Here is a 12,877-nt window from a genome sequence, read left to right as displayed (position 1 = left end):
ATAAATAGTAAAATCTATAGACAGCCTGACCATGTCAGAGATTGCATCAGGATAGAGGTCCAAAAGAGGCTGGAGTTGGTGGTCATTGAGCCTTCAGATAGCCCTTTGGCTAGTCTTGTAGTCCTTGTGCCAAAACATCACACCCAGGAAGGTAAGAGAGAGATGGGGTTTTGTGTAGACAATAGAGGCCTCCAAGCAGTCACTAAGACTGAATGCCCATCCGATTCCAAGGGCGGATGAGCTGATTGATACTCTGGCCTCTGTCAAGTATCTTAGTACATTTGATCTGACTGCTGGTTACTGCCAAATCAGACTCTCTGAGGATGCCACAAAAAATTCATTTTCAACCCCAGTGGACATTATCAATTTATTGTAATGCATTTTGGCTTGAAGAATGCACCTGCTACATTTCAGAGTTCTAGGCCTCGTTCATCATCCAAAGATTGGTTAAAATTTCATCCGTCTATAAGATGTCAATCTGTGCCAGGTTTAAGCAGATCCAGTATAATATCGTACACATGATATAATCTGTCCCCTAAGAGACTGCACACCATAGTCCTACCTAAAGAGCAGCACTGTCCCCACTTCGGTGCGATGGCAGCAGACTTTTTGCATATGTTGTGGCACTGCGCTGTTATTATAACTTTCTGGATAAAAGTCCTGTTCTGTTTAAACCTGTCACTGGTTTCGTTCACCCCCCCCCCCCCGACGGATTCTCCAGTAACCCTAAACAGACTTTGAGTAGGAGATATACGATTCTTGGGCCCATTGTGGTAAAGGGGCAATTAGTCCCCGGCCCTCAACGGTTGAGGCCTGGAAATGGGACCTACTTGCGTTGGCTGGTACTGAAGAGGCACATATGAAAATAACGCGCAGAGATGTGAAGGTTGCTGTGTCTTTGCTAACCTGGGGTGCTAGGACACAAATATTACTAGAACGACCCAGGAGAACTGCTTGGTAGAGATTGCTGAGATAGAGGGAGAGGGCGGATTGACTCAAGACATTTAGAGCTTTATTAAGAGTACAACGGTACTGGAACTGCTGTACTTGTGGTGGCAGTCTGACCAGCACCACCCATCCGCCCTAATATTAGTGTGGCGGGGGGACTGCCACAAGACAGCTGCTTCCACCGGGATCAAGGATTCCGCTGCGGCTGTGATAGTCTCCAAAGGGCCTGATTATGCTGCCAGTGCTGCTGCAGGCACCACCGAGCATATTACAACCTGCATTTTCTCCACCCATTTCATGGCAAGGACTCTGCCATGAAAAGGGTGGCAGAAATGCAGGTAAGAGGGCCCTAACAGGGCCTCCGGACAAATCTGGCAATGGGTGTCTGTGCGGGGGGCACAGGTGCCCCCCTGGAATTGCACCTTTGTTCCTGCATGGTGTGGCATGCATAACTTGGTGAATGGCACACCGTGCCCGAACGTTCTGCAGGCTCTCACAGTGGCGGAATGCTTGATAGGCTCTCCAATGAGCCTAACATACCACCGCTGTGCAACTATCCGCACTGCCCGCCCTGGATTAAATTAGTAATCTGGTGTGTGGGTGCATCACAAGCTTGGTGGTCTTCCTGGGACTGTGGTTCCCAGCCAAAGACCGCCAAACACATAATAAAGCCCTTAGTGTTATATCTCTAGCCTTAATGAGGCCCACTACATTTGTTCAACTTCTTGGTACGGAAATGCAACCAAAATAAGTCGGTATACTCTTTCAATACTTCTGTAATTGACTGGAAGCTGAGGGAGAGGGTCGAATGGGTTGGGAGTTCCTCTAAAATAAGCAGTGTGTATTCTAATGTGTACATTGAAGCCTGTTGACTCTAGCCAGTATGATACTAGTGTCCAGTGGCAGTGAACAAAACGTTATTCATACACTAACTGTATGTTTATGTTAATCGCTCAGTGATTTTATTGATGATATGGTTATACTGAATGCTGTAATGAATGTCGACCAGCCACTGCAAATTGAAAATAAATACTTTAGGGAAAAAAAACAGGTGGAAAAAAATACAGTAATTTTGCATTCAGCCCACAAATAATTTGGGAAAACAATGTCAAAGAAAATGTTTGAATCATTCCACACCAGCTTTGAAATCTTGACAAACCTATCAACCTGTGTACCATAGCAGTGGACTTTCTCTCAATTTGGGAAAAATGTTTGTAAATGATTTTGTGGTCTCCTCTGGTCAAAGATGTGAACATATACCCTCAACCTAATATTTCTCTTAATGGGTAAGCAGAAGCTCACTCCTCATCTGAAGGACCCAGAGGTGGCTTTCTCCTAGCCTCAGCTATTTCTGCCTGACTTTTTTTTATTTTTCCTTCTCCATGTTTCTTTGCCCATTTATTATCTGATTTTTCAAATTCACTCCATTTGCGAACGCTCTTCACTGATTCAACAATATGCAATCACATTGTCTCGATTGATTCATCTTCCAACTCTACTTTAAACCTTGTCTGCAATGGGATACTCTTTGACAGATCAACTTCATATTTTTTTGCCAAGTCAGTCCGTTTGTCATGCACAATTGCGGCTATCCTAGTGATTTCTTTACACAGATATATCAGTTTTTTTTCTTGATATAGCATTATGTGATCCAGATCCAAACATCCTCTAATACAAGTTTTCATTTCAGGACATTAAATGGTCTCTCCTTCTCTGCGTCCTGACTAATTTCCGAACCTCCCGCATACTGTGTCTTGGTGCTAGCTATGGGAGTTTCCTCAAACCATAGGGGAAAAATCCCATCCAATTGGTCTCAGCCTGTGTCATTTGTGTTGTGAAGTCTAATCTTAGAGATTGAATGGTCTGTGGGGATGACCATACAACAATCTGTGGTTTCTGTGAAGTTGGGGATAAATGCTGTCGCTGGCACTCCTCCACAGCTCCTGAAATTGCTGTATTTGGGCTAATATTAATCAGGATACTTGGCATGCACGTCCCTATTGGCTGTGCTGTAATCACCCTAGTAACGGGTGCTGGTGCAGTTACTATCGAAGCAGCAACACCTATAGGCATTATCGTCTGAACAGTCCCTACTCGAGCTGGTACGTTATTTGTTATGACTGGTTGTGCATCAGGCTGTCTCATACCAGGCTGTGCCACTACAGGTTGTGCTACAACAGGCTGGGTCATTGGCAATGGTCTATCGATTTGATATACATTTGTATCAAATGGGGCTGTAGGCATTGTCACATCACTAGTTGTCGATCTTTCAGTATCAGTCACAAGACCCACGTATGGTGGTGTACGTGTAACCAATAAATCATCCAGAATGTCATCTGTATCTGAATCAGATTTTGTTACCTCTTTTGTCTCTTTTTCCCCTTTGGCTTTAGCTTTTTTGGCTTTCTCACATTTTTCTCTTTGCTGTATTGTGTCCCATACAGCGTCTGCAAACTTTTTCACAGCTCACTTTGTTTATTTTTGGTATTTCTCTCTCTCTATTTCAAGCCATCTTCTCCCAAGTGCTTAAGGCTTTAAAGTGTGTTGGTCTAGGAGGAGGCTCCATATAACAGTTTGTAGGAAACTGCTCCGCAAGAGGGGTTGATAAAGAGTAGTTTATTTGATTTTATCGTAATTTATCAATAATTCTCAAATTAAAGGTACCCCATCAAGGAAAACTCAATGGACCTCTTTCTGTGTGATTTTGCACTATTGTTGAATCCATATGTACGTGTATAACCCTTCCTCAATCATCATGTGGTAAGCAGGCCTACCCTCGGGAGGTGCCTCTTCACCTTTCCGAACAACAATAGTCAAATCCCCTCTTATCCCTTAAATCGCTTTGAAGAATTTCATGATTTCAAACTTAATTCAACAATGGAAACAAAACATAAATATAAACCTTCAATGTTTTGATTCTGTTCCGCATATGTCAGGTTCAGTAAACCCTTTCTCCCAAGCTCAGTGAGACTCTGTAACCAACCAACCAATATCAACGTGTCTCTCCACAGTGCTTAACTAATCTCAGTGTGGTGTTTCACAGTAATCAGCCAATACAAGTGCAACCGAATGTGATGTCACAACTTGCTCCATGAAGCACCTCACCCTCTGTTACAATTTCTTCATACATACACGCAAAGCTTCAATACTACAGTTCTATACAACATAAAATAACTGCCTTTGCTTTCCTGCTTCTTCTAATGAATATTAATATAGAACAATTCTCACACTCCAATGAAATTTCGACCAGCGGGAAATCACCTAATGAGTGCATCAGATTCCACTAATACTTATAAATTTTAATACAATCACAAAAATTTGTTACGATCCCTGTCTCAATCATGCAGTCAACGATGTCTCACGACCTGCACTTCAAATCATTTAGCAGACAAAAATACCAAACTCAACTCGTTGTTTAATTCTCTATCCCCGGATCTTAAACTACTTCTTAGTCTAATAACCTCTCTACCTTTTTCGACAAAGGCACAGAAATATTAGCAAATGGCAAGCTCATGAATTAAATTCAACACATCAATGCTTTTTCAAATTACAAATACAATTACCAACACAAATTGTGACACATGACCCTATTAAAACTCATACCTGCAATTCTCTCCGAAAAACCACACTAAATCAATCTTTAAACTCGAGCTTTGGGCATTTCATTTTAATTTTGTAGCTCCTCTTTCTCACTACATAAACTGTCCTCTGCTACCATCTTTGGTGGAGCATGGCACCGTAGTAAATATTTGGTTTAAGATTCAGAATTTGTGTCACAGCATACCTGGAAAACAAGTTAATGCCCTTACTGGGCCCTAAGGCTACAGACCTTTGCTGTGGGTAAAAATTAATCAGAAGCTGCAAATCTGCTTTCAATAAAATTATTGGGAATCATTGATGAGATTTTGGTATGAGTTTAAAGAGTTTTCTTAATCTCTTTTAGTGGATTGTTTAAGATTCAGAATTTGTGTCACAGCATACCTGGAAATAAAGTTAATGCACTTTCTGGGCCCTAAGGCTACAGACCTTTGATGTGGGTAAAAATTAATCAGAAACCGCAAATCAGCTTTCAATTAAATTTTGGGGAATCATTGATGAGATTTTGGTATGAGTTTAAAGGGTTTTCTTAATCTCTTTTAGTGGATATTACTTTATTAACCATCAATAAGTAATGAATTCATCAGTAATACAATACAGAATAATTGCATAAGTACATTCCTTATAAGTAGAGTCCCAATTCTAACATTAAGACAAGAAAAGCATCTTGAACCCATAGAGAGTTTGAAATCGAGTGGTGAAAGCATAACATTTTAAGCAATTCAATTTGTATTTCTCATGAAGAGAAGGTCAGAAATTCAGTAGAGTCTCAGAAATTGTAGCATAAATCTGGCAAGGGAAATTAATAAAGGTCGTCTCAGAGCACATGGCTTTAGTACATAGAGAAACTTGAGAACAGGAAATCGCCATTTAATAAAGCTCTTTCTCTAGTCTAGGAATGAGCACTGATATAGCATTTTGATGTCTTAACTAATACAATTGTTGCAGTAGTCTGGTTTCTTTGTCCAAGGGAATCGCAATATCTTCATGGGAACAGAAATCGTCCACCGTCTACGCTGTCTTGAAGGAAAGACTTACAAAAATTAAGTGTTACATTATGTACATTACTAACAACAGTTGGTTTGGTTTGGCTATTGCTCACCTCTCTTCTAAAAAACAAAACACAGTTAGGTTTGACGTTTCACAAATGAAATAATCTCTTTCTCACATAGTCTACCTAACAAATCTTATTTAACTAAATTTCTATTGTATTTTATAGGTCATGTTTCTATGGGGAGGTCGAAAGATATATATTCTACTAGATTATTTTGTTTCAACACATTTTATCATTGAACTCTTCAATTATTCACATTACCAAGAATATTGACCCAAGGTCAGTGAAAAAATGGAAAGTAAAACTGCATCCTAATGCATTTTTAACTTGACATGCCTAGCTATGGAAGCTTAGTGCTCACATTTGCCATTTTAAAATGTGGCTTCCCGTTTTAGGCCTACACATTATTTGTACATGTTAATTGCACAAATTTGCATTGATCAAAAACGCCCTATCACACTGCTGTACTTTAAAGATAAGGAGTTAACTCTGATCCCTTCAGTGTTGTCAAAGGAGACTTTTTCTTGTTTCCATGATATTTTTAGCTCTGAATCTTCTCCAAATCTGTTTCCTGTCTCTTCAGAGAATAAAGGTGAAGAGACTGGAGAGAATGTTTGGTCTCTGCCTGTCTGAAATACTTTTCTGTTGTCAGACTTATATACTGTGCATAGCTTGTCTGTTGCCATTCTTTAATAGTATGGATGGCTTGGACAGAAACCGGATTTCATGAATCACTTAAAGCTCATTCCCATTATCTAACTAAAAGCTATTTTTATTTATAGACAAAGTCCTATACACAAAGCAGTTAGGTGCCTAACATAGCTGTGTTTTGAAGATTCTTACAGACAAACTGCCCCTGAAAGCTTGTTCCCTTTCTTTTTAAAAAAAATGTTTTATTGTTCAGTTTATAGCGTATACAACATTTAAAAATCATACGGAAGTCATTCGATATTCAATGTACTGTAAGAAGACTAAAAAGCAAGAAAAAAGGAGAAGAAAACCAAAGCAATACAAAAAAGAATGGCTAAACAATAATCGAAGAGATAACTGAACCAAAAACGAGGACGTTAATCAGGACACATACTTTCCATATGCTGTATCATAGGCTGCCAAATCTGAATCCCTAATTGCTTTTTCTTCAATGACTTAATATGATAAAGATTAAATTCTATGTGTAATACATTATAAAACTTTGCTCGCCACATTTCATACGAAGGTGCCTCAGGTTTCAGCCACATAGAGGCAATACATAAACGGGCTACTGACATGGCCATAAAAAGGAAAGATCTATATGGATAGTGCGGCTGGCAGATACTTCCATCTTTACATTGCCAAAGTAACAGCATCTCTCTAGATATCATAACCGTAACATTTATTATATGAGACAGAAATTGTTCAATAGATTAAAAAAAAGGGCGCTAGCACACTGCAATCGTAAAATATATGTACTATGTCAGCAGCCGCAGTTTGGCACCTATAACATTGCCCATCATGAGTATCACCCCACTTCATCATTTGAGCCGGTGTATAATACAAATTAAACAAAGTTTTATAATGTTGAGCTCGTAAGTTAGCAGTCAAGGTAACTTTAGTAGCCATATCAATGGATTCTTGAACAAATAAGCCAGAAATGCCAAGTCTAGTACTCCATTTCACATCATGAGCACCAATATCATCTTGTTGCGTAGCTAGCATAATATCGTACAGTGTTCCAAACTTAGCTCGTTTTTATCATGGCTTCAAGTAAATCGTTATTAACCATAGAAATTGTACTGCGGTGCTTAAAAATAAAATCCCGTAACTGCAGATATTTAAAGAAGTCATTCTGTGAAATTGCGTATTTGCCCCTTAACTCTGTGAATGAGGCCATAGCCCCAGCATTAAAAACATCCCCTACACGACAAATCCCTTTATCCCGCCATGTCTTCATCTTAGCATCCCAGAATATTGAAGGGAGCAGTTCTATGGAATCACAAGGGGTATAGTAATTAATTCTATTAAGGGAAATAATCTTATGTACCCATCTCCACCCTTTGAATGCAGCAAATACAATTGTAATTTTTTTTTTTTTATAGTAGCTCTTCTCAAGAAATCTAAGCAACACGTGTCGAGATTGGTCCCCTAATAACATCAAATAAATATTAGGGGCTCCAAACAGCCTTGTATCTCCCCGGTCACCAAGATTTCAATATTTTGGAGAAGACAAACTAAGTAGTAAAAAGCAAAATTTGGTACCCTCCTCTAGAGAGTGGTAACATCATATATTTTGAGGCCCTCCGAGCCTTCTTCCAACCCCAAATAAACCTATCAGTAATAGATTGAAGCTGGATTAATTGTATACGTGACAACTCCAGTGGTACCGTCCGAAAATAATAAAGCACCCTAGGTAATATGCACATCTTTAGGACATTCCGTCGCCCAACCAGCGATCGATGTAGACACTCAACCTTTTCTAACTGCCTTTTGACAGATCCTAATATATCCGCCCAGTTAACTGCTACTATCTCTTGGAGCGACATCCTTATCTTATCCCCAGATATCGAGCCTCCTGTGTCACTCGCAGCTCGTCAAGGCATAGCCCGGCAGTACAAACAACCTGGGTTTTAGAAATATTTAATTTATACCCTGAAGACTTCCCAAACTCTTGAGTCACATGCTCAATTTCACATAGTGCTTGTTCCGGATCAGATGTAACTACCGCTATGTCATGAGCATAGGCTAAAACTCGTACATAGTGGTTCCCCACAGCCATTGATTGTATACCCTGCGTAGTTTCAAGAGTTCTCAATAAGGGTTCAATATAGATCGCAAATAGTAGCGGTGAGCATGGGCATCCTTGCCTTGTACCATGTGTAATATATACGAAAGCTGATTCTTGCCCCATCGCACAAATCTTAGCCCTGGGTCGCTTATACATAGTCTGTAGTGCAAGCAGGAAATGGGGCCCAGACCCCATTTTATGCATTACAGACCAAAGGAATACCCATGCCACACGATCAAACGATTTTTCAGCGTCTAAAAATATTAAGCCAGTGTTTTTATGGAAAGCCGAAGCATAGTTTAACACAGCTATAACCCTGTGGAGATGATTAACAATACTTCTACCAGGAAAAAAACCCATGTTGGTGATGAGATACCAAAAGGGGAACAATTTGCAATAATCAAGTTGACAGAATTTTAGAATACAGCTTGGCGTCTGTGTTTAATAATGATATAGGTCTATAAGACCCAGGGAAGACCCAGGGAATTCAGGGGGCTTATCTTTTTTCCTGAACACAACAATATTTGCACCGTCCCAAGATGGCGGTGGATTTCCCATCTGGGCAGCGATAAAAGTAGCCAGCATATCTTCCTTTATAACCGGAAAGAGAATACGATAAACCTCCAAGGGTAGTTTGTTGGGACCAGCCGCTTTCCCAAGTGCCAAATCCTCAAGTGCAGTCTGTAATTCTAACATAGAGATTGGTGCCTCTAATTCTTTTCTTACAGTATCCCCCACCACGGGTAGATCAAATCTTGACGGATATTGCTCAATCTGGTCTCGGGATACAAAATCCTGGGTATATAATTCTCTATAATACTGCTGGAATATCTCCATTATACCCTCCATAGTTTCAACCAAACAGCCCCGGTCATTCACCAACCCCTCTATTCGTTGAGACACTTGTCGGCCCCGGAGTCTTTGGGTTAGACATCTACCAGTTGCTTCGCCATACTCGTATCTCCCAGTTTTATTAATTTTATACTGTATTGCTATTTCCTTACTCCAAACCCCATTAATCTTCACCTTACAGCAAGCCACCTTAGTCTGGGCGGTTTGACTGTCCATATGTGCACTTATCGCCGAAATAAGTTCACGTTCGGCCTCTTTCAAACCTAAAAGCAAATTCTCAATTAGCACTTTTCGTTTCCGCTGTTGGGCCCAGCCATAGCTAGAAGTTTAACCCCTTATCCCAAACCATTGCTTGGGGAGCCGTTCCTCTATTATACTCAAGAAACTGTTTAGCCCATTATTGAATATAGCATATATATTCCTCATCAGTTATCAACTTTTTACAAAAAGTGAATGAGCGTTGTGTCCGCGTAATCTTAAAAGGGGGAATATCCATAACTACGGGACCATGGTCCGACGTGATCCGCGGTGTTACCTGCATTTTCGCCCCAATAGTTAAAAATCTAGGTACAAAAATCTAGTCTAGCCGAACAAATTTATTGTGTGGACAGGAAAAAAACGTATATCCAGGATCGCCCGGATTCAACAATGACCATCCATCAACCAAACCATGTTGGGTCAATAATTGACGTAGCGCATTGAACACTTTTGGCTTGCGGCCCCTATACCCAGTAAATCGGGATTCCCCATGTATATTAAAATCTCCTAGTAGTAACAAGGGGGTACCCCACAAGGCAAGCTCAACATTCAATATTTCCAGAGTATCTATGTCGTCTAAATTAGAGCCGTACACTGTACAAACTGTAATTTTAGTGTCCCCTATAATACACTCTACAATTGCCCACCGCCCAAAATAGTCCACCTTTGTTTTACCTGCTGCAACTATCGCTCAGCGCCCCAGAATTGCCACCCCCCGATTCATTATAGCTTGTCTGGATGCTGCTAAAAGTGTAAATCCCAATTCAGTCAATATTTTACGATTTCCCCAAGGTATGTGAGTTTCCTGGAGACAAAGAATGTCAGGATTAATTAACCGTATCTCCTCCATCACATGTTTCCGCTTAAGCACATTATTCAGCCCGCATACATTAAATGAACATATACGCAGATTATTGTTAGCCATTACCACCAACAGTTCGCTGGTCATCACTATACAAAAAAAGCAATGAAATTATTCTTGAATCCTTACAGCAAACGCTATGAACTGACATGTTATCATTTTCACCCTTACCCCAGTGACCACCCATCCCCTTACCCCCAGAAAACCCCCCAGAAACCCTCCCACCTGAAACCCACCCCCCTTCCCAAACATTACCCTCCCTCATAACTAAGGCAATAGGGCCTATCGCCCCTTAGATGAGCGTGAAAGACTCTCTAGATGCTCGGTCAGTCCCATATTCAAACAGTCAATCCAAAAAGAAAAGACGCTTGGTGCATTGTACTAAAACCAATATATATCTACTAAACGTCATCAATAAACATGCCCATGACAATGCACCGTGCCATTAACCCAAAGAGTGAAGATATTCTTTAGCAGAGGCCTCAGAAGTAAAAAAGCGAGTTTGTCCTTTATAGACTGTCTTTAGAGTTGCTGGTTGCAGGAGAAAGACCTGTAGACCCTTCGATTGGAATGGTGCAATTAGCTGACGCATCTGCCAGCGCTTCTCGACCGTAGAATGACAGTAATCTGGACGCACAAAAAATTGGACTCCTTTACCAGATCTCTTTTTCTCCGGTCTAGCAAGATCGTACAAAACCTGTCTTGCCAAAAAATTATTCAATGAAATTAATATAGCGCGTGGATGCGCAACTTGCCCACTCCTCGCTGGTCGTTGCCGAAATGGAAATCGGTGCGCATGTTGGATTTCCCGAGCCCAATTCCATTCTTTCACATCAGGGAATGCTTCTTCAAATAGCTTGGTTACAAATTTACAAATATCTTGCCCTTCGAGGCCTTCAGGGATACCAAGAATTCACAAATTATTACGCCGCAGTCGATTTTCTAAATCAGCAAGCTTATTATGCACATCATCCTTATGTGCCTTGATATCTGCAACTTCCTCCTTCTGGATTACCATTTGGTCTTCAAGTACAGATATACGCCCTTCAGCTTCCGTCGTACGATCAGTAAATTCATTACAAGATTTAGCCAAACGGCGGACTGTATTTTGCAGCTTCTGGCCAGCAGTATGTGTTTGTAAATGCTCTGCGCGGGCCTCAAGCCTGTGCTCAGTGATGGACCTATAAATTTCCTCAAGTGACACTTGACTTGGTTGCTCCAAACATGTACCCCCACTTGCCTGATCGGATAAATTCAATCTCTCCAATGATATCCCCTCACCGGAAAAGTCCCAATCAGGTAATCCTGTACCAGGCACCTCATCCCTTTCAACATCTTTCTTCCTAACTGTATCTAAAGCATCGGATATATCACCAGAAATATTCCCACTTTGATTAGCATTCAATGTGTCCGTTGCGCTAGAGGTAGTATCACCCAGTCCCTCTTCATGAAATGAAGGGTCGTCCTCTAAATCACCGTCCAAGATAGAGCCATCAGAATGTTCAGAGAGTGAGTAGAACTCGCTATCTTTACTACTCGCTGGGTCAATTACATCAGTTACATCTTCAAGCGTAGCCACATTAGCCAAATTATCCGCATTACCTTCTTCCCCAGCGTTATCGATTGCAGCTACCTGTACTACAGAGGGAGACTGTGCACACACGGAAAGGACATCCGATATTTCGACCTCTGTATTATCGTCCTCAGTGATGCCAAGGTCGATAGATATACCTGCAGAAGTCCCGACTTTTTTCCCAGTACTAGACTGGAACATTTGCGGAATTTTAGGAGTAGCCTGCCCTCCAGTTTCAGAGTCCTTGCTGCCTAACCCCTTACTAGTTTGGTCTTGGGCCAGTTTAGCAGCCAGCGCAGCTCGAGTGCCTACCAAACTTTCACCGGTGGATCTAGTTTTTCCGCCACGCGCAATCTTAGGTGCCATAATTGATACACAGTATTGAGGGATAGTTCGATAGTTCAGTAATTCGATAACAGAAGCAGTATAGCTCCAATTTAGCCAAGAGAGGAAACCTTCCAACCTTCCAGCGTTCTTTTTTTATTATTGTTTTTAATGTCTGGCGTTGGCAGTTACTCACAAATCTGTCGAGTCTTCCCTGCTCCAGAAAATACCAGCCACTCAGCATCTCCGCAGTTATCGAAACACAGTCTAGCTCCGTCAGACCACCAGCATACAGCATACAGCGTTTCAGCAAATCACCATTTTCCAGCGTGCAGCTCCCGTCGTGCCGTCGTCCCGTCGTCCTGTCATCAGGCGTCCAACGGCTATGTTTGCCTCATACCCGCCCAGCACGTCCTTGAAGATCACAGAGTCCCAGTTTACAGCAGCTCGCGGTGATTTTGATTTACCGAGCTAGGTTACTGAAAGCCGGTAGCTTCACAAACATCGAAATAGTAGTAATGCCCACATAAACGACCTCCGTGACCAAAAACACCAGGGCGGCCGAGCGGAGCCTCTCACACGAACGCCGATGCAGGCGCCATCTTGCCTCCCGAGCTTGTTCCCTTTCAATGCGGCAAATGTGAGCTA

General features: G+C 41.4%; 1 protein-coding gene across 1 annotated transcript in view; it reads right to left on the bottom strand.

Annotated features, from left to right (window-relative positions):
- LOC144825032 (uncharacterized) overlaps positions 1-12,572 on the bottom strand; it is a 418,697-nt gene extending 406,125 nt beyond the window's left edge. Inside the window, exon 1 of the mRNA XM_078683941.1 lies at positions 12,426-12,572. Coding sequence (XP_078540067.1) covers positions 12,426-12,527 — 102 coding nt within the window. The 5' untranslated portion in view covers positions 12,528-12,572. The remainder of the gene's footprint in view (positions 1-12,425) is intronic.
- Positions 12,573-12,877: the final 305 nt, after the last annotated feature.

This window comes from Lissotriton helveticus, chromosome 3_1, assembly GCF_964261635.1.
Source record: "Lissotriton helveticus chromosome 3_1, aLisHel1.1, whole genome shotgun sequence".
Classification (NCBI taxonomy): Eukaryota; Metazoa; Chordata; class Amphibia; order Caudata; family Salamandridae; genus Lissotriton; species Lissotriton helveticus.
The sequence above is the reverse complement of the archived record's forward strand: the minus strand, read 5'-3'. Positions and strand labels throughout refer to the sequence as shown.